Source organism: Pelophylax lessonae (genome assembly GCF_965119305.1).
Source record: "Pelophylax lessonae genome assembly, chromosome: 8".
Lineage (NCBI taxonomy): Eukaryota > Metazoa > Chordata > Amphibia > Anura > Ranidae > Pelophylax > Pelophylax lessonae.
Genome location: NC_138775.1, coordinates 185639686 through 185664907, shown reverse-complemented (window position 1 = coordinate 185664907; position 25222 = coordinate 185639686). Strand labels below are relative to the sequence as shown.

At 42.1% G+C, this 25222-nt stretch overlaps 1 protein-coding gene across 1 annotated transcript in view; it reads left to right on the top strand.

Annotated features, from left to right (window-relative positions):
- Positions 1–25222, top strand: part of DPYD (dihydropyrimidine dehydrogenase) — a 1764026-nt gene that overhangs the window by 1293778 nt on the left and 445026 nt on the right. Inside the window, exon 16 of the mRNA XM_082264968.1 lies at positions 12095–12178. Within this exon, the coding sequence (XP_082121094.1) occupies positions 12095–12178 (84 nt within the window). The remainder of the gene's footprint in view (positions 1–12094; positions 12179–25222) is intronic.

The window sequence follows — 25222 nt, the reverse complement described above, 5'->3', positions numbered from 1 at the left end:
TGGCTTGATTTCAAGTTGGCCTCAGTGTGAACTTGGGCTAAAAGTAATGAGCTTAGGTTAGTTCGGGACCTGGAAGTTAGCGTTCATTGCTGGGCCAATGAACTGCAGGTAGTAGATTCCCTTCTCCGCAGCTGACATAATTAAAGGGACACAAATCAGTGATATCATGGCGCTCACGTTCGGCGGCTGCCAGCTGGAGCAAGGAGAGGCTCTGAGGAATATAAAGCAGAAGAGATTAGCGCCGGTTTAGTGTGGCATAAGATTTATTAGCACATAAGAAAATTAATAACTTACCCTGTGGTAAGCATGGACTGTACAGTGGGTGAACAAGGTCATCCATCTTCTTCACCTGGGTACAGTATGGTGAAGGAGGGTGGCGGGGTGCCGGTGTATCCGCGTGGAGGCTGTTGTGTGGCAGCCTGTCAGTTGGTTCAGCGGGTCAGCAGCAGCGGTGGAGAACTCTCGGCGAGGCTCCGACTTCCTGTTTCGGTTTACCTGAGGGACGAGGATGCTTTTGACATCATTGACCTGATATAGACACATGACCATATTGTAAAAAATATTCTTGTACCTGCGCTATAGTTTTATGTTCAGTGTCCCATCTGTGGATGGTGTACTCACAACCATATGTGAATAATTTACACATATTTTAAACCAAGTATATAAAAGTGCATGAAAGAGTAAAATATAAAATAAATGAAGGTGAGATTGATGCTGCTGCTACTGTGTGAGGTAGGTAAGAAAACCTCATATGACAAAAGATTGTTAAAGCATAGCGCTGCTTCCACAAATCAATTACATGTGCTAAATAATAAATAAAGTGCCAGTGCAATTAATATTATATAAAGTGCAATGGAAAGGTGCAATCAAACAAGTCAACATCCATCAATGCAAATAAGGTGCCAGTGTTAGTGATTCCTTCTTGCATAGGGTTCAGCTGACACTCTGTGCTCCCCTCCTGAGTCCCCACTCACCAGCAATATAATTCAAAAAAGAGCAGTGTTGTCCTTAATCAATGGATGGATGGATCTAGCTCCTTCCTTCTCTGGCAGTTAACAAGGCTCTCAGCATATTGGTGAAGTATAATCCAATAAAGAGAGAGATAATCATAGCATAATACTGTTTGTTTTATTGAAAGATAAAAACATAAATACACTTAACTCAGTAAAAATGTTTGAGCATGTATATCTGGGGATCGCCGCTGCGGCGTCCGTATTAGCTGTTGGATTGGCGGCACTATCTCTTTCCCCGCTTGACGTGTTTCGCCCCTCCCATTGGGCATCTCCAGAAGCATTGTTGAAGCATGCCTGTTCCCTCCCTGCTTCCATATTAGCTGACTAGCAGAGCAAAATTAAAATATTGTCTTGTAAAATAAAACACACATGTATTTCAATTGTATATTTTGCTGTTGGCTTACAGTTCTAATTTACATTTTTAAAAGAAAAAAAGACAGATGCTGTTACCTTACAGCAGTAAGGTGGGAGGCTCAAGAGCACATAGGTGTCACAATATTTGAAACAAGAGACATCAGAAAACATATTCTAGGTATTGTAGAGGATTCAAACTCCCAACAAGTTGGGGAAATTATTCTCAACAGGGGCATTCAGAAGGGAGTGCAGAATTGGGATAAGGCTACAACAACATCCGAATAAGGAGGAAGGGTATCATCCAGTTCAGCCACGGGCCTCCAGACGTTCCAGCCAGGATATAACCGATTCGGGATCATCAAAGAAGTGGACCCGGTCTTCACCTTCCACCCAAAGGCGGGCCGGGAACATCATGGCATATTTGATATCTGATATGCTTGACTCGCAGGTGGCGTTTGGCCTCCAAGAAGCTCTTGCGGCGCTTCTGAAATTCCGCAGAGAAGTCCGGGAAGATAGCAACCCTGCCATTCCCGATTGGAATGTTTCCCTTTTCTCTGGCCAAACGCAGGATGGCATCTCTATCCTTCTAGTTCAAAAAATGTGCTATAAAAGTGCGTGGAGGGGCTCTCTGTGGTGGTGGACGGCCAGACAGGTGGTGTGCTCGCTCCACCACAAAGGTGGGTGAGAAGGCCTCCCTCCCATAGGTCTGTATGAGCAGGTGTTCCAGGTAGGAAGAGGGGTCAGCACCCTCAGCCCCCTCAATGAACCTTAAGTTGCAGCGGCACAGCCTATTCTCCATATCATCTTGTTTTTGGAGAATCAGATTAACCTGCTGCTGCAGCCTGTCTGGGGAGTTTTGTAAGGGGGGGATGGAGTCCTCAATGTCACTGATCCTGTGTTCGGTCTCAGTGACCCTTTCCCTCAACTTCTGCATATCCTGTCGGATTAAAGAAATGTCTACCTTAACTTCCTCAATCTTTGAGGTCAGCGTCACTTGACAAGTTGAGATAGCCTCCAGCACTCTGGCCGTGTCAGGTCCCGCGGTCACCCCGCCTCCTGGGTCTGAATAGCGCCATCTTGAGATGAGGCCTCCTTCTCCTGCTGGCGGGAACGAAGCCAGCTTCGCCGCTGTATCGGAGGCTTTCTTCGGCGGGGACATGCTGGTGTGAGAGCCGGGGACCAGAGGGAGGTAGAGCGGGGTTTAGAACACCCGTGGGGCTGCAGGATCAGTTGTTAAGGATAGTAGTCCGGAGGAGCTCCGTTCACCCACATCTCACTGCAATGGTGCACCAGGCCACACCCCCAGAAAACATATTAAATTGGTGAAGAGATGCACTTTTAAAAAATAACATTACACCAAAATGCATGGAGTTCTATAATGGACTGATTTTCATTATGATTTTTAGGATATGTTTCAACTCGGCTTAGATATTAGTCACTGCTTAGGCTGGCCCATACACGTGTTGAATTTCAAAGGAACATTCTTTCGCAAATCATAAATGTTGTGCATTTTGTGATTCGATGGTGCCACCATTAATTTTGAAATTTGACTGATCAAGCCTTCAATTTCACCTTATATTGCTACAGAAAATAATTTTTGTGGCCTGGGAATCTTCTTTTCTTTCCGGGAATTTTCTTTTCTTTGCAATCATGCACACTTATTTTTTGATTATATTTCTCACACGACTCTTCCATCATTAATTAGAAAATTGTTTGTTTTTCAAAAAATTTCCAACATGCCTGATCACTCAAATTCGATGACCACGAAAACTCTTAGATAAGATTTTCGATAGAAAATTCTTTTGAAATTCGACCCATGTATGGCCAGCCTTACTGATAGAAGAATGACTAAGTAGCACTATTTAAATTTTGTTTGCCCTGATCATATTATGTGCAGATTCACGTACAGTATATATGTAGCTGTTTTATGTATTGGCACTATTTTATGTGTTTGATGCATTGACTGCATTGATCGTAATCATACTAACAGTGCAGCACCAACACTGTTTTTCATTTCTCTTATTAGCCACAGATTAGCTAATCGGTGTTTGCAGTAGTTAACCACTCTAGTACATTTAAAGTAATAGCGCAGGAGTACTTACTCTATAGCACCACACATTATGGGTTTTTACTGCTATCCAGGGCAGGTAGATTTCCTCTCAATCCCTCACTTGGTGACAATGGCTTCACCAAACAGAAAGTAAGGGTAAATCTCCAATGGTAACAAAGAAAAACTAAAACAGTTTTAGAGCAGAAGAGAGGCTAAAACCCCTTTCAGCTTTTTTTCTGATGTCTATGTCAATGCTGCAAAATTGCCCTCATTTCAAAGTTGGTAAAACCATTGTCTAATGGAGCCCTGGATAGCAGTAAAAACCTAACACTGGTTTTAACCCTTCCTCACTTTATTTAAAACTGAAAAAAAAATATTTTGGCTTACATGTAAATGAATAAGCAAATACAGCCTGGCTAAGCTTCCTCCCTTTTCTTTGCCTACCACAGTACCTGGACATTTAGGCTCATGGAGAGTTCAATAGTAAAATTAAACTAGTAAATTGGCACATGTAACTACTGTGTACTGGCAATTTGGTAGGTCTTAGCCCACATCACGTTTACTTTAAAGATCATTTGAATATTAGCTTAAAACCCAACTGAACTTTCAAATTAAATTGATAATAAATCCCCCAAACAAATTATATATTACAGCTTACCAAAAGGTAATTGTGGTGGCTGCTTTAGTTTTCCTTTTTAGGCTTTGTTTGTGCAAAACCTTACAGCCGTTCCTTTAAAAATCAGCTTCAGTATTTGAGTTTGCATATCTTCTATTTGATGAAAACTGATTTAAATCAATCATTTTATTGGGCTTTAAAGAAGGCCAAACAATAAATCACTTTTGTTTTTTTTAGATAGCCACCTTAATCAGGCATATCCTACTATGAACAAAGAGCAAACATTGAATTCCCCTGATGAAGGGGGTGTTCTCTCAACCCCTGAGATGTGTTGGATGTTTTTTTTCTCCATTTCAATGTGTTGAAAGATTAAAGCTTGACTCCAGGAATTTAGCTAGTTTGTAAAATCTGTTGGATTTCTATGGGATAGGTTCATGAGATGCATGCTACCTTATGGACATATTTTTTAAATTAACAGTTGACATTTTTACTGAGTGCCAGGAGTACAGCTATTACTATACTTCTGCACTCTAATGCTGGACCTTTTGGTCTAAGCTAAAGCAGCTGCCGAGTTCCATGCAGCTGCTGTGCCCCCCTCCCTCCTGCCCAATAACAGAGCCCTTTGTATTATGTGAACCTGTTCACAAAATACAAAGCCTCCTGAGAATGCACAGAAGAGGAGAGGGGTGGGCAGAGATGCTATGTGTAGAAAGAAAGCGTCTCTACTGTTAGAGCGCACAGAGTATAGTAATAGCTGCACCCCCAGTGCTCAGTAAAACTGTCAGCTGTAAACAACAGAGATTAGTCTATGAGGATGCTTGCACCTCATTGACCTTAAGCCATAGAATTCCAGCAAGGGGGCTAAATTCCTGGAGTTCAGCTTAATTCATTCAAGAAGATGACATGGAATTAAACATTCAATGCATCTCAAGGGTTAAGAAAACTCCCTCTTCATCATGGGAAATTAAGGGTTTAAAATAACTTTTACTTGGGACTCTAAGAAACTAGTGTTGTGTTACTATCATTACTTTATTTACCTTTTTTTTTATTTTTGTTGCTGTCTGCGTCCCTAAGGTGCGATTCCTCTCACTTCCATTGTGGTCACAGGAATCTCCTCAACAGGAACACAGAGAACAATAGAAACATGAAAATGGTTCTAACCTTTTCTCAGTCTACTAAGAAAGTGTTTTTATTGTCTTTTGTATCCTCATTAGAAATGTACCCCTCACTTTGTTTCCTGGTGACCCCATGGGAAATAAAGGGAAATCTCAATGTGAACAGGAACAATGATAACAACATGAAAAAAAAATTTTGGTTGAAGTTGATTTGTAAGTGATTATTAGGGATGGGCCAAACACAACCCCCCCGTTTCGTTCGTACCAGAACATCTCGAACAGGGAAAAAGTTCTAGTGAACATGCAAATTGTATTAAAGTCTATGGGTCAGGAACATGAAAAATTAAAAGTCCTAATTTTAAAGGCTCATATGCAAGTTATTGCCATAAAAAGTGTATGGGGATCCGGCTACTGCCCTGTGAGACATGTATCCCCTCAGTCCCCTCAGTCTGCCTGTAACATGGCGCATCTATACGATGTATAGAGCCTGCTGCAGTAATACTGACATTTCTAAAGGAAAAATGTGATTTAAACTTGCTCGCGGCTGTAATGTATTGCCGGCTTGCAGAAATACAGATACAATTTTTTTTTTTAAATGGCGTATGGTCCCCTCCCCCATGCCAACATGTAAAAAAAAAAAAAAACATGGGGTCCCCCTAAAATCCATACCAGAACCTTATCCAAGCATGCAGCCTGGCAGATCAGGAAAGGGGGGTGAGTGAGTGGCCCCCCTCCTAAAACATACCAGGCCACATGCCCTCAATATGGGGGGGTGGATGCTTTTGGGTGCTGCCCCCCACACCCCAAAGCACCTTGTCCCCATGTTGATGGGGACAAGGGCCTCCTGAACAAGAGTGCCCCCAGATCCCGCCCCGCCTATTTGAATGGGTATCGGGTACATAGTACCCCTTCCCATTCAGCAAAAAAGTGTCAAAAAGTAAGAACCACAGGAAACTGTTTTTGAAAAAAAAAAAGTTTTAATTAAAAAATTTTTAAAAATATGTCCCTCGATGTAAATCCATCATCAATCACGACACCTGGCGGATCCGAAAAATGTTAAAAAAATGCTCCCGCCTCTTGGTAGGCATCCTGCCATCTGCCCGATCTGCGTTTGACAGTTGTTATGTAGGCAATGGGTGGGGCTACCCAGCTACGTCACCCGATGGCACCGCCCCTTCCACATCACATGATGTCACACAATGTCATAAGGGGCAGTGCCACCAAGTGACATAGCCGGGTGACCCTGCCCCTTGCCTATATCAGAACTGTCAAAGCACAGATCAGGCAGACATCTCCCTAGAGGCGGAAACAGTTTTTATTTTGTCTGGCATTGTCATTGATGATAGATTTACATCAAGGGACACTATTTTTTTTATTTTTTAATAAAGGATTTGTCAAAAACCGTTTCCTGTGGTTCTTACTTTTTTGTAAATGGGTAGGGGCACTATCTACCTGATACACATTCACATAGGCGGGGTCAGGTCTGGGCCCCCCCCCCCGTGTTAAGGAGGCCCTTGTCCCCATCAACATGGGGACAAGGTGCTTATGGGTGGGGGGCAGCACACAAAAGCACTTTCACCCATTCACATAGAGGGGACTTCCAGATTCTGATAAGTCCCCCACCTGCAGACCCCGACAACCACAGCCCAGGGTTGTGGGGAAGAGGCCCTTGTCCCTATCAACATGGGGACAAGGTGCATTGGGGGTCACCCCAAAGCACCCTCACTATGTTGAGGGCAAGCGGCCTGGTATGGTTTAGGAGAGGGGGCGGTCGCTCACCCCCCCTTTCCTGGCCTTCCAGGCTGCATGCTCGGATAAGGGTCTGGTATGGATTTTGTGGGGGGGCACGCTGTTTTTTTTTTTTTTTTTAACCCTTGCCGACCGCCCACTGCATATATACTGCGCAAACCAATTAAAATATTCTTATTGTGATTTCTTTCTACTAAAAATATCTAGCAGAATACAAATTAGCCTAAAAGGATGAAAAATTTTGCTTTTTAATTTTTTTTTTGGGAATGTTATATATCAGAATGTGAAAAATATTGTTTTTTTTTTCAGAATTGTCGTCTTTTTTTTTTTTTGTTTACAGCGCAAAAAATAAAAATTGCACAGGTGATCAAATACCATCAAAAGAAAGTTCTATTTGAGAGAAAAAAAAGGACATCAATTTTATTTGGGTACAGCATTGTACGACCGCGCAATTATCAGTTAAAATAACGCATTACAATCACAAAAAATGGCCTGGTCATTAAGGGGGCAAATCCTTCCGGTCCAGAACTGGTTACATTTTGGCGTGGAGTTTCTCTTTAAAATTTTTTTTTTTTTTAACAATTATTTTTGTCAAACAGGTGCAGAAAATTTGGGCCTTGCATGTTGGTGGTGCCCTAAACCCAAACCATTGTTAGAAGCTAGCATAATCAAGATTCAGGAATAGGATAGGCAGCATAGGCAGTCTTCAAGGGATTCCAGATCCCTAGCAAATACAATTGGTTACATCAGCATCAGGGGCTTGATAGCTGCTGTTGATCCAGGACTGATTCATTTTGAAATTTTTGAGTCGGTCAGCGGAGTCCGTGGACAAACGCACTCTTTTATCCGTCACAAAACATCCAGCAGCACTGAATGTCCGTTCGGAAAGCACACTGGAAGCAGGACAGGCCAGTAGATTGATTGCATATTGAGCAAGTTCTGGCCAGTGGTCCATCCTCTAGAACCAGTAACCCAGTGGATGCTCATTTGGAAAAGTCTCCAAGTCTGCTCTTGCCCCTAGATAATCCTTCACCATATGATACAGAAGATGCCAATGGTTGCTTAAACCTAATAGCCTTGGGTGCGGAGAACAAAAGAATTGTTTAAAGGCTTTGGTCAGCCGGTTGCCTTCTTCACCTCTCTTCCTTTGACTGAACAAAACCTCAGAAACATGTTGTCCAGGAAATGGCAACCTCCCAGTGTCTGGAAAGGTGTTACAGAAATTTTTCTTCAATGTGTCCTCAAAATGCTTCATCCTCTGCTCCCTCTTCAAAGGCAGAATGAGCTCTGTAACTTTACCCTTGTAACGTGGATCAAGAAGGGTTGCCAACGATCCCATTTCTTGATACCAAAAATCCTCAGGTTCTTTCACAGGCTTTGCAGAATCAAGTCTTCTGGGTCACTAAGGATGACATTGTCAGGAACTACCTCTCCCCATCCTCGTACAACTCCTGGGGTTTCTGGGGAATGAAAACCATCCTTGAAGACTGCTTTATGGTATCCTCTACATCCATGATGCCACAATCCACCTCCCCCTCCCCCTCCTCCTCCTCCTCCTCCTCTTGTGTGTTTTGCGGCCCCGCAGGAATGGTATCTGAATAAAGGGGGCATTGTGAGTAAAGGAAGTCCTCCTATTCCACCCGCTGTTCTGCGTCAAGTGCCCTGTACATGATTCCACGATGTGTGTGCTCCAGCAGTAAGACTAGAGGGATAGTGTCACTGATGAATGCATTTTTATGGCTGACCATCCTTGTGGTATCTTTAAATGGTGACAGGACAGTGCATTCATCCTTTAGCAGCAGCCACTGGCGTGGGCGAAAAGAAGCCAAGCTCCCCTGAGCCTGTCCTTGTGCCATACTTACACAAGCACTCATTGATAGCCCTCTGCTGCATGTGAAGCCACTGCAGCATTGCCAATCTTGATTTTCACCTGGTGGGCATGTCACAAATGAGGTTGTTAGTGGGCAGGTTGAATTACTGTTAAATGTTAGCCAGCCAAGCACTGGCATTGTATGGTCACTGGAAATGGCCACACACTTTTATGGCCTGCCTCAGAAGATCTTGGATACCTGTTCAAGAAACGCTGCACCACCAAATTAAGGACATGTGCCAAATATGGAAACATCTGTCAAGTGTTCTAGATGGGAGGGCGGAGAGAAGGTTGGTGCCATTGTCACATACAACTAATCCTGGCTCAAGCTGCCATGGTGTCAACCACCTCTCAGCCAGCCCCTGCAGAGCTGACAGAATCTCTGGCCCTGTGGCTCCTGTCCCCTAGACAGACCAACTGAAGCACCGCATGGCATCTTTCAGCCTGACTGCTTGCGAAGCCCCTTTAAACGCTTAGGGAGCACTGCTTGTTCAGAGGACAACTCAGCAGAAGAAGCTGACAGAAGAACCTTGCTGCTGACTGCTCTGTCCAACAAGGCCAAAACATTGCCTTCCACATGATTTTTCATAGCTGGAATGGCCCTAAGTGAAAAGAAATTTCTTTTTCAAACCTGTCACTGTGGTACAGCACATTCTGCAAATTCACGAAAGGAAGCAGAGTCTACTAGATGAAAAGTCAGCAGCTGTAGTGCTAGCAATTTGGCCAAGCTAGCATTTAGACGCTGAGCATGTGGATGGCTGGGATAGTATTTTTTTTTATGGTTCAGCAACTTGGGTAGTGAAATTTGCCTGGTAAAATCGAAAGGGTGGAGTACTGCTAGCAAGTTGGGTGCAAGTACCTGTGGCACCCATTGCTATACCATCATCCCTCTCAGTGTAGGTTTTTTAGAATACTTGAGGTATAGTAGGGGTAGAGATCCCAGATGAGGAGAAAGGAGAAGTCTGCATTTTTTTATGATGTGGGTCTTTCAGGTGCTGTTGCCATCGGACTGCATGGCAGGTCATCAAATGTCTTGTCAAGCATATGGTGCCCATGCGACTGGTGTTCAGGCCACGCTTGATCCGCTTCAGACAGAGATTGCAAACATCAATGGTGTGGTCTGCTGCACATGTGTTGAAAATAACCCACACTAATGAACTTTTGAAAGTCAGCAGGGAATTGGCTGCGCCCTGCACCTGTGAAGCTCTGTGGTGTGATGCAATAGGGTGCCTGCCCTTAAGCCATCCCCTGGAGGACATCCGGCCTCATTGGAGTTGTGCCTCCTCCTCACTTTCTTCCTCTGTTCTCTCAGGCACCCAAGTAAAGTCAGTGACCTCATCATCCCCCTCCCTCCTCATCACTGGCGGAAACTTGGCAGTATGCTGCAGCTGAGGGAACATGATTGCTAGTTTCTTGTCCATCATTGGCACCCCCTCTCTCTAGGCTCACGTTACTCAATTCCTCAACCTGGGAACCAACATCGGAGCATTCAAATTCTCCAGCAGTATGTAACTGACACTATGATCGAATTATTCAGGTGACTCCTCCGTGTATGATGGTGGGGTTATGGAAGGAGTAGCTGTGGACAAGGAGCCTGTGCAATAGGTCACTTCAGCAGCTGCAGTGGAAGGTAAATTAGTATGAGCCTAGGTAACAGAGGATGAAAAGGATGAGGACAGCTTAGTTATCCACTCCACCAACTCTTCTGCATGTTGTGGCTCAATAACACGACCAGCACTAGAAAAAATTGACAGGCGTGCCCCGCCTGCAGAGGATGCACCATGTCCACGACCACCACTTTTCACTGTGGACACAGGGGCTGCTTGCCTTCTTTTGGTGGCCTTCGAGTGTCTGCCTCTCCTTGTTGGCCTTTTGGATATGATGGGGATTTTTTGTGGGAATTTTTATAACTTTTTATTATATTATAGAGTGTGGGATGGAAATATGGTGCTTGGGATACTTTTGTGCTTGGTGCACTATAAACCATTTTATTATTGTCGTTTATTTTTTGTAGGGTATTTTTATACATTTTTATTATAGAGTGTGGGAAGGGAATATGGTGCTTGGGTGCAACACTTTTGTGCTTGGTGCACTATAAACCATTTTATTATATATATTTTTTTTTAATAAAAAAAAAAAGAATAAAGCCAAAAAAAAAAAGGGAACCACTGCTGATGCAGAGGAGGAATTCCTACAATGCAGAATAGAGAAACAGCAACTATACCCTAAATATTTTTAGTGCTGCTGTGGAAAAAAAAAAGGGGAAACCACTGCTGATGCAGAAGGAGGAACACCTGCAACACAGAAGGGGGGACAGCAATTATGCCCTAAATATTATTAGTGCTGCTGCACCACAAAAAAAGAAAACTATTGCTGATCCAGAAGGAATAGCACCTGCGACGCAGAAGCAGAAGGGGGACAGGAATTATGCCCTATATATTGTTAGTGCTGCTTCCCCACAAAAAAAAGAATACCACTGCTGACACAGAAGGAATAGCACCTGGGATGCAGAAGGGGGGACAGCACTTATGCCCTAAATATTGTTAGTGCCACAAAAAAAGAAAACCACTGCTCACACAGAAGGAATAGCACCTGCGGCACAGAAGGGGGAGCAACAGAACCTGATGCTGAAAAAAAAACAAAGAGAAAAGAAAAAAAAAATATCAATGAAAAAAAATATGATCAGTGGAGTGACACAAACGTGTTGTATACACCAACACTTCAGTGGCACCACTACATGTTTGTTTCACAACAATAAGAATAACAGCACAGCACTACACTACACTGACCTGACTAACCTGCCTAATCTCCACTAACAAACTACACAGGCTGCTGTGCAAGCAGCCTTATATAGTGCGTGGTGTGAACCCTGCCTTTGGACAATCATGGCTTTGACAGGACATTCTGCTGTGATTGGCTAAAGCATACAGGTAGGGCTTTGGCCAATCACAAGCAATTATTAGATGGTGAGATCGCAGTGCATTATGGGGCACTCACTGGCAAACTTCCCACCGAGTGCCCCGGGTGTTTGTGTGTTCAGTGAACATACAAACACCTGATGTTCGAGTCAAAAGTAAGTTTGATCATAAAGCCCATCCCTAATGATTATAGGCCAAACTCCTACTAATCGCTAACAGTGCCCTCTCATATTATATTTCTTCTCTTGTAGAGATCTCCATGTCTGTACTGCACAGTCAACAACAGAATAGAATTATTGGCACACATAAAACAAAAGCCTGGCATCTAAGCAGTTACAGTTTATTTGATTTGCATTACTTTTCCTCATAACACTGAACCTCTGATTGGTTTCTATTCTCTCTATTTTAGTCTTCTGGTGCAGATGCCCTGGAATTAAACCTTTCTTGTCCCCATGGAATGGGGGAAAGAGGCATGGGTCTTGCTTGTGGACAGGTAAGAACATTTCTTCAGCTTGATAAGAAATTTACTAGGAGAAAGGACTGATGATGGGTTAGCACTGAAGCAACATTGGATTTGTTCTGGTAATGTTTGCAAACATGAGGTCCATGTCAGGGTATGGTTATATGATTGTAAAACGGAAAGATATATATTCTTCCATTTGGATGTGCTACCTTGAAAATACACGTTGTATAACAGCTTGCATTTGTGAAAAAAAAAAATAACTAAGAGCCTTTAAGGTGTCAGGTTTAGAAGCACATCAACTGCAGTCAAAATAAAGCATGCTTTTAAATGCTTTTAGGGAAAATTTTACCTCTTTTGAGATGCTTTTATTATGTGCTGATGGTGGTATTGTCATGTATGTGCCATGTATTTTTCATGCAATTACACTGCATTCTAATTGACTTGCATTGAGGAGTAAAGTATAACAAATGCAGCAAATACAAACATATTGTATTTACTAAAAATCAAACAATCCATAGCAAAGCAACATTAGACATAAAGCTGACATTGCTGAAGACCTGCCACTACAAATTCAAGCACAGTATTGCTGACTCTTCAAAAATGTTTCATAAATCTCCCCTCCTCTAAACACTTTTTAACATTTATGTAATTAGGGAAAGCCCCTTTGGGAGCTATCCAACCATTTGAGCAACACTGCCAAGACACTGCCCTACTTCACCATGCATCTGTTTATTACTCCCTGATCAATACACGCTTAGGGGGTTATGTCCACCTTTCTTGCAGAAATGGGAATGGGATTTGAGCAGGACATTTTAATGAGCAAACAGTGGGACCACATCCTCTTCCTTGCTCACCACTCTTCTATATCCAGTAGATATCAAGAGGCCTGCTACAAATTACTGACATGCTAGTACAGAACGCCCACCCTCCTACACATTTGGCATTGCCAACTGGATACTGGTACCCTTTTGCATGTTTTATGGTTGTGTCCCAAGTTGTATCCCTTCTGGGAGGGAGGCCATAGCGACTGATCCATAAACTTACAGGCTTTTCAATAAAGGACCATCCAGAGCTGTTCCTGCTACATATTACTTTGCTCTACAGATGCAGAGATAAGTTATCCCTCCTGATTCACTTGTTCAATATGGCCAAGGTCTGCATCTCACAAAAGTGTAGAGGTACTGACCCACCGACTATAGGCCAGTGAATAAAACAAATGAAATGGAACTCCTAACCCCTCATGCCCTTGGACCCCTCATATATCATATCTTTTTATCAAAAAATACAGTAAAACCTTGGTTTGAGAGTAACGTGGTTTGAGAGCGTTTTGAAAGAGAAGCAAAATTTTTTTATAAACTTTGACTTGATAAACAAGCGATGTCTTGGCATACAAGTAGCATCATGTCACAACAAATCATAAAAGAGAAGAGTGGTGCCCGTAAGTGATGCAATATGGTTACATTTATTGAAGGTACAACATTAAGCAACTCACATGATTGATGATTAAAACAGGCACATCTAAGTATGCAGGCATCTGGGGTAAAGCTGTCCACATAGACCGTTCTCTGCACCGCCCTCGACATCATCCCTTCCACGCTGCACTCCATGAGCACTTCAAGCCTCGCTTTCAGATTGCTCTACTGTATGAACCTTCATTAAATGTAACCATATTGCTACACTTAGAGGCGCCTCTCTTCTCTTTTATACTCTGTAGCTCCTACTATCAATCTTTTTATATGGACTATAAAATGAAGGACTTATGAATAAATGGTTGTGGAACGAATCATCTGAGTTTCCATTATTTCTTATGGGGAAATTTGCTTTGATATAAGAGTGCTTTGAATTACAAGCTTGTTTCTGGAACTAATTATGCTCGCAATCCAAGGTTTTACTGTACATCTTTTCAAACATGGTGGAGTCTGATACCACTTTGGATTATGGGAGGATTTTGGGGGTGTGAAAGTTGACCTTTTTATTGTACACAAGTAGCATTGTATTCCTGTTGATAGATTACTGCTTAATTATTCCCTTCATGTAACTTCAAATGTTCACCAAAGTGTGATATGTGTTCATATTAGTAACTGCTGGTCAGTGTACTGTTCTACATACCTTGCTGAAAGTAATACAGATAAATTAAAAATGTTTCATAAAGCATGTCAGCTGCAAAACATACCCTGTTTCAAATGTGCAGGACTGGGGTTCTAAAGAATAACTGACCCTTAATATTTGTTGCAAGGTCCGCCTTTAGTTACAAAATGGCTTAAGTAGCAATTACATAAAATTTTAGTACAATCATTCTTTAATCATTAGATAAATGCTGTGGCATAAGGATTAAATGAACTCATAAGTTTGTTTTTAATGCACAGATTTAGGGGTTTAGTTAAAAATGCTTTATTCCTGTGACCTTCATTCAATGTCCTTTTGTCAAAATACACCCTATTTATAAAACAATTTTTGTCTAATAACACTGTTCCTGCACTGTAGAGGATTCCATTTGGCACTTATATTGTTAAAAGCTGTTAAAGCTTAATTCCAGCTTTCACTTAACATTAAACACTTTGCTTAGAATCTGCTTCAAGCAAACTATTTCCTTCACTAATGTGCAATGGCTGTTAGCGCTGTATAAATGGTATATAGCATCAACTGCATAGAGTAAGTAGCTTTGTGTTCTGGCAGTTGCACAGGAATATCCTGTCCCATTCCCAGAACAAAAAAAGGTTGGGCTGAGGGATGTCATCCTCCTCCTTTCCACCTCTGCCAGTCAAAGGAAGCTTTGTTTTTATTCATATTATGCAAGTTTTACTGTGAATGGCTGATCCAAGTTCAGCCCAACTCAAATTTTGAAATAGTTTTTCTGAACCAGCTTGATCCAAATGAACAATTTAAAGTTAAATGAAGGCTTTCTCGAAGGAGTGTAAATAAAGGGAAAATAAATCACAGGACTCTTCATTATGTGAATTACATGTACATGTCTGTGATAGCAAATCAGGGAAGAATAAAATGTTACTAGGCTATTTTCTATCCAGGTCAAATGTTATTACTTAATAACAAATAATAGAAAAGAGTGACTCGGGGGGGCATGGCCTGACCACGATGGAATGAAGACGCTCGGTCTCAGAGCTCTGGTTACCCCTGAGCACTCTAGCACCTCAGCGGCCATACTAACTCTCTCTCTGGGCAAACAACCATGTCATCCTGCCATGGAATGACATTCAAGCCATCCGGTGGCAGCGGCACTCGCTCCAATGACCTATGATTGCTTTTCTCAGCTACCTCAGATGAACACCATGCTGCAGCAAAGATTTTGCTTGATCAGCCAGCAGCAGAGCCTACCACAGCGGATGGAGACACTTCCCCAGCCAGCTCTGCAGCCTCACAGGTATTACAACACAGCCCCTCACTATCTACCCACTCACTAGCCAGATCAACAAATATTTCTGACAGTTAAGACGTGGAGGGAGACTGGGACTGGAGGGCACACATTAAAGCTCTCCCTACCAAAACGGACATAGTACAACTGATTTCAACAGTGGATCAGACTTTTAAACAAGCAATAGAGGGGCTAAGGGAAGACACTGTGGCACTGGGCCATAGAGTGGAGACATTAGAGACTGGCCATGATGATTTACTGCAGTCTGTAGCAGCTTTACAAGATCATGCTAAGCGACATGAGACAGTCCTGAACTCTCTTATGAAACAAATTAGATGATTATGAAAACCGGGACAGGTGGCAAAACATAAGGATCTGGGGGATCCCAGAGGCCACAAGTCCCCCAGACCTTCTGCCTGTGGTTCAGGGGATGTTCCTTCAAATTCTAGGGGAATGTGTGCACCCGACATCATTGAAATTGATACGGTCCACAGGGCCCTTCTCCCCATACCACAGGAAGGTGAAAAACCCAGAGACATCATCTCTAAATTACATAAATATATGGTAAAAGAAGCAGTGATGCGGGCAGCCCGTGATAAACCTGTGGTGAATTTTGATGGTGCTCAGATTACCCTGTTCCCAGCTCTTTCCAGACAAACACTAATGCAAAGACGAGCACTACGCCCTTTCCTGGATGTACTTTGTGCCAATCAGGCCACCTACAGATTGGGATTCCCTTTCTGCCTTACCACCACCAGAAATGGGAAGTCTGCTGTCCTTTGAAGTAAGGATGACTTACAACAGCAATGTAAAACTCTAGACTTACCAGATGTGAACTTTCCGGATTGGCGTCCTGAGAGCAAAATCCCCTTACCTCAGTGACCTGAACGGTGGTGCCAGTAGTCATCCAAGTCTCCAAAGTGGAATCGCACCAGACATGGGGCAGCAGGATCTTCTCCTACCTCAATCAACTGATTGTATCCTTCCATAAACCTGGCAGAATTGTCTTTTCCTCACTGACTGTTGGATGACTCTGTTCATACTGCCTACCCAGCTCTGGCTATGGATATGGTTTTCCTGTCTGGATCTCGCCCTCCACCCAGGGAGAGGCATGAGTGTTGTTCATTATATTCAGCATTACTGCATAAATGTAAATTGGTTTGTTAATTTTACAAGTTTTGCACTAAGCACTCAGGGGTACTTAGCTCACATCCCTTTCATGCTCAGTTACTTCCCCCCCTAGATTTGTCCTCCTACGAGAGGATTGCCTTCTGCCTTTTGTTTTGGTCAGTACGGGAAAGGGGTTTATCTTTCTCCTCCCCGTTTAGGTAGGCATTTATGCCTAGTTTTCCTTTTTTCTTTTGTTCTGTTCTGGTTCTTAAACCCATAACTCACAATTCTACATGGGGGTGCCGAGGATGGGACCTAAATATTTCACCACAAACAAAAACATGAGCGCTCTATAGGCTGAGAAGAGGGGGACATATGCATCAGCAAGTTCTGGTTGAAATATCCATAAAGTTCAAGCATGGGCTGATTGCTGGACAATGAAGAAATACTGGCTGTAGAAGGCTGCAGTCTCTGATGAGAGCTAGAAGGAACTCTGTGTAAATGTACAACAAGAGAGAAAGGAGAGCAGTACCATCTAAGTGCAGTATAAAATATGCATTTAATAACAACAGACAAATGCAAACTCACAAGATGGACATGATAAACCGGCATTTTTAAGGGTTCATCCACTCCAGTGGGAGGACGAGCAGTGGGGATTCGGGGAATCTTCGCTGGTTCCGGCTGTACTGGTGGTTCCTCCCCGCACTTCCGGATACGCAACGTCCCTCAGAGAAGAGCCGCTAACTTCATTTCCAGGTAGAAGGTGGCATAGGAGGTGCGCGTTTTCGAAGCATGCATGCTTCTTCCTCAGGCCTGAAGATTCCCTGGATCCCAGCTGCTCGTCCTTGCACTGAAGTGGATGAACCCTTTATATGCCAGTTTATCTTTCTTTTTTATCCATAAGGTTTATCATGCCCATCTTGTGAGTTTGCATTTGTCTGTTGGTGTTAAATGCATCTTTTATACTGCAATTAGATGGCGCTGCTCTTCCTTCTGTCTTGTTCTAAATATTTCACCAGCATGCTTACCTTTATACTGCAAGAGGTACAGGGTTTCAAGTTTATTAGCCTTTTTTTTTATCCTAATGATTTTTTTATTATGGCTGCTAAATTAACCCCTTTTGTCCTATAATGTACGGCGGCTATGCTCACCCCAGAGGAGGGGATGGCTGTGGCAGGAACTATGTCATCTTCACCCTGATATCATATTACTCCAGGAGACATACTTCACTGCCACTTTCATACCTCGTGTGCCATTACAACCATACAATCAATGGTTCCACTGTGTATCTCCCATTCTGAAGGCGAAGGGTGTTTCTATTGCCATACATAAAACATATCCATTCTCTCTGATAGCTTCTAAAATAGACCTGGATGGTAGATTTTTGTTCCTTAAGGGTTTGATTCACGGTCAGAAATATACAATCTCAGCTGTTTATGCCCCTAATTCTAGGACAGTCTCATTTCTGTCGGACACATTGAAGCAACTCCTTGATTTTTCAGAAAGGCATGGTCTTGCTTGGGGGGAAACTTCAACATAGTCTTCGACCTGTATTTGGATTCCTCCTCAGGCAGGACCTCCCTTTCATTTAGAGCACTGAAACACATCAAGAAGTTGCTGCAAGAGTTACATCTAGTCGATTGCTGGAGAGTGATGATTGCGAAGGTCAAAGACTTCAGTTACCTATTCCCGTCTGGATCTTATTTTTGTAGACCAGTTCTATCTAAGTAATGTTACTTCGTCCTCCATCGGTACCATCACCATATCTGATCGCTTCCCTGTGTCATTATCCTTTTACCCCCCAGATGCACAACATAGGGTAGGAACTTTGCGACTTAATGAATCCCTCTTAGACGAACCTTCTATTTTGAATTCAGTAAAATGTTCTTTACAGCTTTACTTTGAATTAAATTCTACAGAAGGGGTGTCTCAACAAGCGTTCTGAGGGGGTCATAAAGCCATGATTAGAGGGGAATTGATTGCTCATGTGACTAGAGTTAAAAGAGAAAAGCAGCGAGAGATCTCGGATCTACCTTCTAAAGTTCACACAGGGCAAAGGATGGGTTTTTGGGCACACTGCTTCTATGAACATGGCAATAAATGTGGGAGAATGCTGGCTCGCATTTTAAGGAGAGAGCAAGACTCCCACCATATTCACTCTTTAACAGTACAAGATAGACCTGTCTTTGATTCTACTTCCATAGTAAGAGAATTTCAACATTACTACAAGTCACTCTATATTAATGATACAACTCCCCCTACAGGGAATTCTACAAATTTCTCAGAACAAATTCAGGCATATTTGAAAAATCCACCCTCCCTCAGCCACCTGAAGAAATATTAGCAGACTTAGAGTGCCCTATCTCCTCTTTAGAATTAAGATAATTGCTGACTTGCCCCATGGTAAAATTTCAGGCCCAGGCGGCTTCATGAATCAGTATTATAAAAAATTACTCTCCACCCTCGTTGATCCAATGTGTGCTTACTTTAACCACATCACGCTGGATAATCCCTTACCACCAGAGGCCCTCCTGGCCCACATAATAGTGCTGCCCAAACCCAGAAGAGATTACTTGCCAACACTGTGCCAATTACCGGCCCATATTTCTACTGAATTCTGATACTAAGTGTCTAGCCAAACTCCTTGCGGTTTTCCTTCAGGAACATATTACAACCTTGATCCATCCAGACCAGGTGGGCTTTGTGGTGGGCCATGAGGCATGGGATAATACCATCCATGCCTTGCATGTCCTACATTGGGCTCAGACTAGCCCTGATGGTGAACTCTGCTTTGTTCTGTCGGTGGATTGAGAAAAAGCCTTTGACAGGGTTAATTGGACCTACATGATAGAGGTGTTATGATTCCTTGGGCTTGGCGAGAGGATACTTGGGTGGATTAAGGCATTGTACAGCGACCCCAGAGCAAGAGTAAAAGTCAATGAGACTCTTTCAGAAACCTTTGACATTAACAATGGTGCCCACTGTCATCACTACTCTTTGCATTATTTTTAGAACCCTTCCTTAGACAGGTCCGTAATAATCAAGATATAGCCGGGGTTAAAAATGGGAAAGCGGAACACAAAATTTCGGCTTATGCAGATGATCTCCTCTTTTACATTAAAAGGCCCCTGACTTCTCTGCCTGTGCTAATAGGGGGAACGTTGCGTGTTTGGTGATCTTATTTTAAACCTAATTACAATAAATCAGAATAACTCCCCATAAATGTTACCTCAGAGATGACCAATACCCTACAGCACTCCTTCCAGTTTCAATGTCGAACAGACTCTCTTCCCTATTTAAGCACATCTATCTCCTTCCAACCTGACATGATTCGGATGCATAAATGTGATAAAAATGAACATTCCGCCAACAATAATATATTTGCTGTATACCATACCGGTCCTATTGCCCCAAGCTTTTTTCAAATGCCTAAAACAATTATTTGTGAACTTTGTCTGACATGGTAAACATCTCAGGCTTGCATATGAGACATTACGCAGACATAAACGGGAGGGAGGGACTGGTCTACCCGATGTCCCTTCATATTATAAACCTATGCGCATCATGAACTGGACTCACAACGTTTCTACAAAACTTTGGGTCCCATTGTAAAAGACTATGACAGGCAGGAACCTTGCAGGGACACCATGGTTAAAGGCTGGGAACAGAGGACTTTCAGGGTTGAATTCCTCCTTGACTCAAGCGACTCTTACATTGTGGGACTAACTAAACACACAGGGCGAGTATGCTCCTGGGACCCCCCCCCCACACACCTCTTGGAGGATTCCCTTGGTTTCCTCCCAGTAGAGGACACTCACTTCTTTCGATCTTGAGGAACAGAAGGAGACCTGAAGTGTGCCACGTTTGCTCCAGATGGTCAGTTGTTACCATTAGACATCTTACAAGCTCAATACGGGGACTTCCCTATGTCCTCTTGGAGGCACAGGCAAATAAGGGACATCCTCTCTAGTGTGAGACCACCACTGCGCTCTGTAGCTACCCTGTCCCACTTTGAATTCTGGTGTTTACGGCCCTTAGACGTCAGACACGTGCATGTATAAATTAGTGCTTATGACTCATTTGCAGACGATTCCCTACTTTATCAAAGAATATGAGAAAATTGTCCACCTGGCACATGTCTCCTTCATTAGCACTCACATTCAAGAAGCCTCATACAAATTTCTAACAAGATGGTATAGAACACACACTAACTCAGATGTTCCAAGGTTCTGATCCCTCCTGTTGGCGTGGTTGCACTCATCAGGGTACATTTCTCTATCTTTGGTGGGAGTATCCAAAAATTAAGAATTTCTGGGATTCAATACTTCCTTGAATCCAGAAAATGTCCATACGACCGGTGGAATACACCCCACTGCAATTTCTCTTCCATGTTGCTAAATCTTCGATCAAAAGTTTTAAAAAGAGTGTAACCCCTCATTTATTGAATGCAGCTAAATGCGTGATACCAAGATATTAGAAAAAGGTAGCATGCCCAGCATTGGCAGATTGGAAGCCGGAAGTAAATCGCATCATGGATGAAGAGTGGTGGGTACTCACTACTAAGGATCAATTGGATTGTTTCTGTGATACCTGGTTGGAATGGATGTACTATTCAGAAGAAATCCCTGACACACAGTGACACCCCTCCCGGTCACAGCAGCCAATGCACTAAGAACCCACTTTAATCTTTCTCCTTTTCTTGCCTTTTACTCTTCCACCCTTCAATCCCCTCTCTTCACATCTCTATTATTTTGTTGGTTTGAGGTACTTGTCCCATGTGATACATTTAATATGATCAAAATAATATGATCAAAATAATCTTAGGATGAGCATGTGGTCCCTTTATTGGGTATGCTCTCTTAACGCACAGGTTGGATTTAGATGGGTATGTCTATCGATTTACTTTGTTTGGCCTAATAGCAAAATCTGCTGTGCAATCCACCCTGTAGATCCATTTGATGAACAGTATCTGGACAAATGCCTCTTGTTTCTTTTTTCGTCAATTATCCATACTGTCACATGTATTTTCTCTTTCATACTCTGTGATTTATTAAAAATAAAAATGTATAAATAAAGATTATTTAATAGAGTGATTTAGGGAAAAATGCGTTATGGCCACTAAATTATACTGATAATTATACTGTATGTTTACTATGATTTTCAGCTCCATCCCAGTGCCAATAATGCGTTTCGCTGAAAACCTAGCACTAACTTTTTTCAGGATTGTGGCACTAGGAAAACAACATACTAGCAAAGTTGATTTTTCAATTAGTGATCAAATCCTACTTGCAAATTCACATCTTGTGTTTGCTATGCTGCTCATTTAGTGAAACCAAAGACGATAGCTCAGTGTAGCCTTAACAGGATTCTGCATCATATGCAGGATGCATAGCAAAACATATTTCTATTTTAACAGATCTTAATTAATTGTCTCAATTTATTAGCTGTTCTATTTGAAAATATGTCAAAATCAAACTCTCCAGGCTTGCACTTTTTAAATATATATCAAGTACAAATGAAAGTAGCAAAACCGGGTTTATTTTTTATTCAGTACTGTTTTTGATGGTGTATGGTATGGTATGATATGGTATGGTATCACAGCATATAGTTTTTAAATCAAAAAAGCCAAATTGGCTTAATTTAAAGTATATATTTGATCTAATACTTGATTTTGGATCTCCTATGTAAAATATTTTACCAAATGCTTGAGGTCATAGTGATTCTGTGCTAAAGGTGCATTGAGCAAATAATGTTTTGAATTCTCCGAAACATGATTTTTTGGCTGTGTGTTAGGAATTGTAAGCATAGGATGCATTTTATTCATATTTAATTATCACAGAAAGACTAGTAAAGATTGTGGGCTGTATACTGGGCGTATATGACATGGACAAATTACATAGTGGACCCTCTGTGCTATCTAAAAGTTAGAGAGGGGGTGATCCCTTAAAAGGTCAGATGCAAGCTTTGTATAGTAAGTGGAGAAGCAGGAAAAGAGGGGCATAGGAAACACAGATTAGAACCTAGGGACCTAGAGCTAGGAAATAAACTGATTGCTCATGCTATGGGTGTTGGAATGAGCACAATTGATTAGTATGGATGAATATAAAGCTGGCCAGGGACTTGCCATGTAGGTGCTATTTCAACAAGCAGGTGAAATTTGGTGATGCCTTACTTTTTTTTTTCTCATATACCGTATTTATCGGCGTATAACACGCACCGGCGTATAACACGCACCTTCATTTTAGGAAAGAAAGATTTTAAACAATTAAAAATAATAGTACATAGCCCATTTTCATTATATAGCCCCCCTTTACATTACACAGTTCCCCCCATGCAAAGTAAATACCCCCTTTTATTATAACCCCCTTTACAATGCACAGCCCCCCTCCACTCCCAGGAGACCCCCAGTCTCCTGGGACAGCACCAGCAACTCATAGAAAACGGAATAAATAAAATAAATAAAGTCCATATGAAATGTATATAGAAAGGATGTCCAACACCAGTGTGAAAGAGCCTGTCACCCTGTGGGAGTTCAGGCAGCTTACCGGACGTATATGACCCTCAATCAGAGTGATCACATAAGGCAGAGATATAGCAACATTAGGCAGCAGATCAACAAATGGATACCAGCTTGTATTGCAGATGAATCAATGAATGTAAATCTATGCCTCTTAATTACCTTGTTAGCGCCGATCATTCATATCCGATCATGTGACCGCTGTCCTCCTCCTCCTGTGACGTTTAATAGCCCGGCATGTGATCGCTCTTCTCCTCCAATCTGAAGCTAGGAGGAGGAGCGGGAGGAGGAGAGCGGACAGAGAGAGAAGGAAGCTTACAAGGTATTTAGAGGCACCGCTTCTAAGTGACAGTAATGTGATGTGATGTAGGAAGGATCTGTAAAAAGGGGCTGGCGGTGGATTTTTCTTAACTGCAGGGTACGCTGGCAGGGCTGTCCCAGGGCCAGGAGAGGTGGGGCGGCCAGCCTGACACCACTCCTCCGGACTGACGATCCCTGCCCCCCCCCCCCTGCACGTTGTTAGAAAAAAAAAATATCGGCGTATAACACGCACTCGTTGTTTGCACTATATATATTCAGGGGAAAACAGTGCGTGTTATACGCTGATAAATACGGTACTTTCTAATCCTTATTGTTTTATGGTTCACTTTTTTATGTCCATTTTTTCTTATGCATTAATCATTCATTCTAATGGCCATTGTTTTAAACATTTTTGTATCTGGGGTTCCTTTTTTTGCCCGTTGCCATTGGCCCCCATATTTTGATTTATCAGAGTTTTTTTTTTTTTTTTTTTTTTAATAACCTAGAGCCCCTTTTTTTTTTTCTGCCCACCCGCATTTCCCTGTCGCTTCCCAAGCGCCACTGCACAACCCTTTATTTGTATATAACTTATTTAGTGTCTTCATTTTTTTTTTTTTAACTTGTTTTTTATTAATTTCAATACAGATAACAACAATACAAACATACAATTACTCAAAGGAACCAACCAATACATACAACAATTCATAACCCAAGCCCCCCCCCCCCAAAAAAATATATAGTGATAAAAAAATAAAATAAATAAATCTCCCCGTTCCTTTTTCTTCCTTCCCTTCTAGGTACTAAAGCATAACTTTACCCCTTTCCTTCTCTTCCTTCCATTTACCAAATCTATATATCTTCAGCCCATGTAGGCCAATAGCCCCCCACTCTCTACTACCTTAATAGTCCTGTAACAAAGAAGGCTTTAGCAAAGTATGAGAACTTTGGTAGAACTACATGTAGAAGAACACATTCTCTGTGAAAGCATGAGATTTCAATCCAGGCCCAGATTCCTGCATACTTTCCCTAGAGAAGATATCACCCTTTACAAAGAAAACATGTTCTACATTCCTCAATTTTAAAACCCACTTCCAGCCTGGAACACCCCCCCCCCCAACGTTTTTTAAAATGAAAAGAGCAGCTACAGCTGCTATACTCACCTCTTCAATCCACTATGCATGGAAGGGGGCTTTAAGGGGGACTGGAAGAGTGAGGGTCAACATCTTCCTGTTGAAGCCTATAAACAATGCATTTATTTGAGTAGTAGCCAGGATTTCAAGTTTGTACTCAGAAGCTCCAAAGGAATGAGTTGGTGGGCACATCACATGCGTATGGCAAACAAATTTACTCAGAGGAGGTATTTAGTAAAGCCCCACTCCAACCATTTTTTTTTTTTTAAGTTCTGGGTAGCACTATTTTTGGCTTTGGCTTTCTGCCATTTTTTTTTCGTTACCACATTGGTTAGATTTTCAGTCACTTCTAATTATATGAGTAAAATGATGGTGCGCTTTATCTAATGATAGTGATATGCAATAAATACAAAACAATCACAAGTGCAAATTCAAAATAAACAAAGTATTATGATGCAAAATAGTGATAAATGAATAAAGTCCCAGACACAACGTGTCTATGTGTTGGAATAAAAATCCCGTGACATAAATGTTGACAGATGGTGATAAACTCAAATGGTGACTTAAGTTCCCTCCACCTGCTGGAATTCCTCCTTACTGGACGGAATAAAAGTAAGTGCTCTCCTCTGCAAAAGCCAACAATCCCT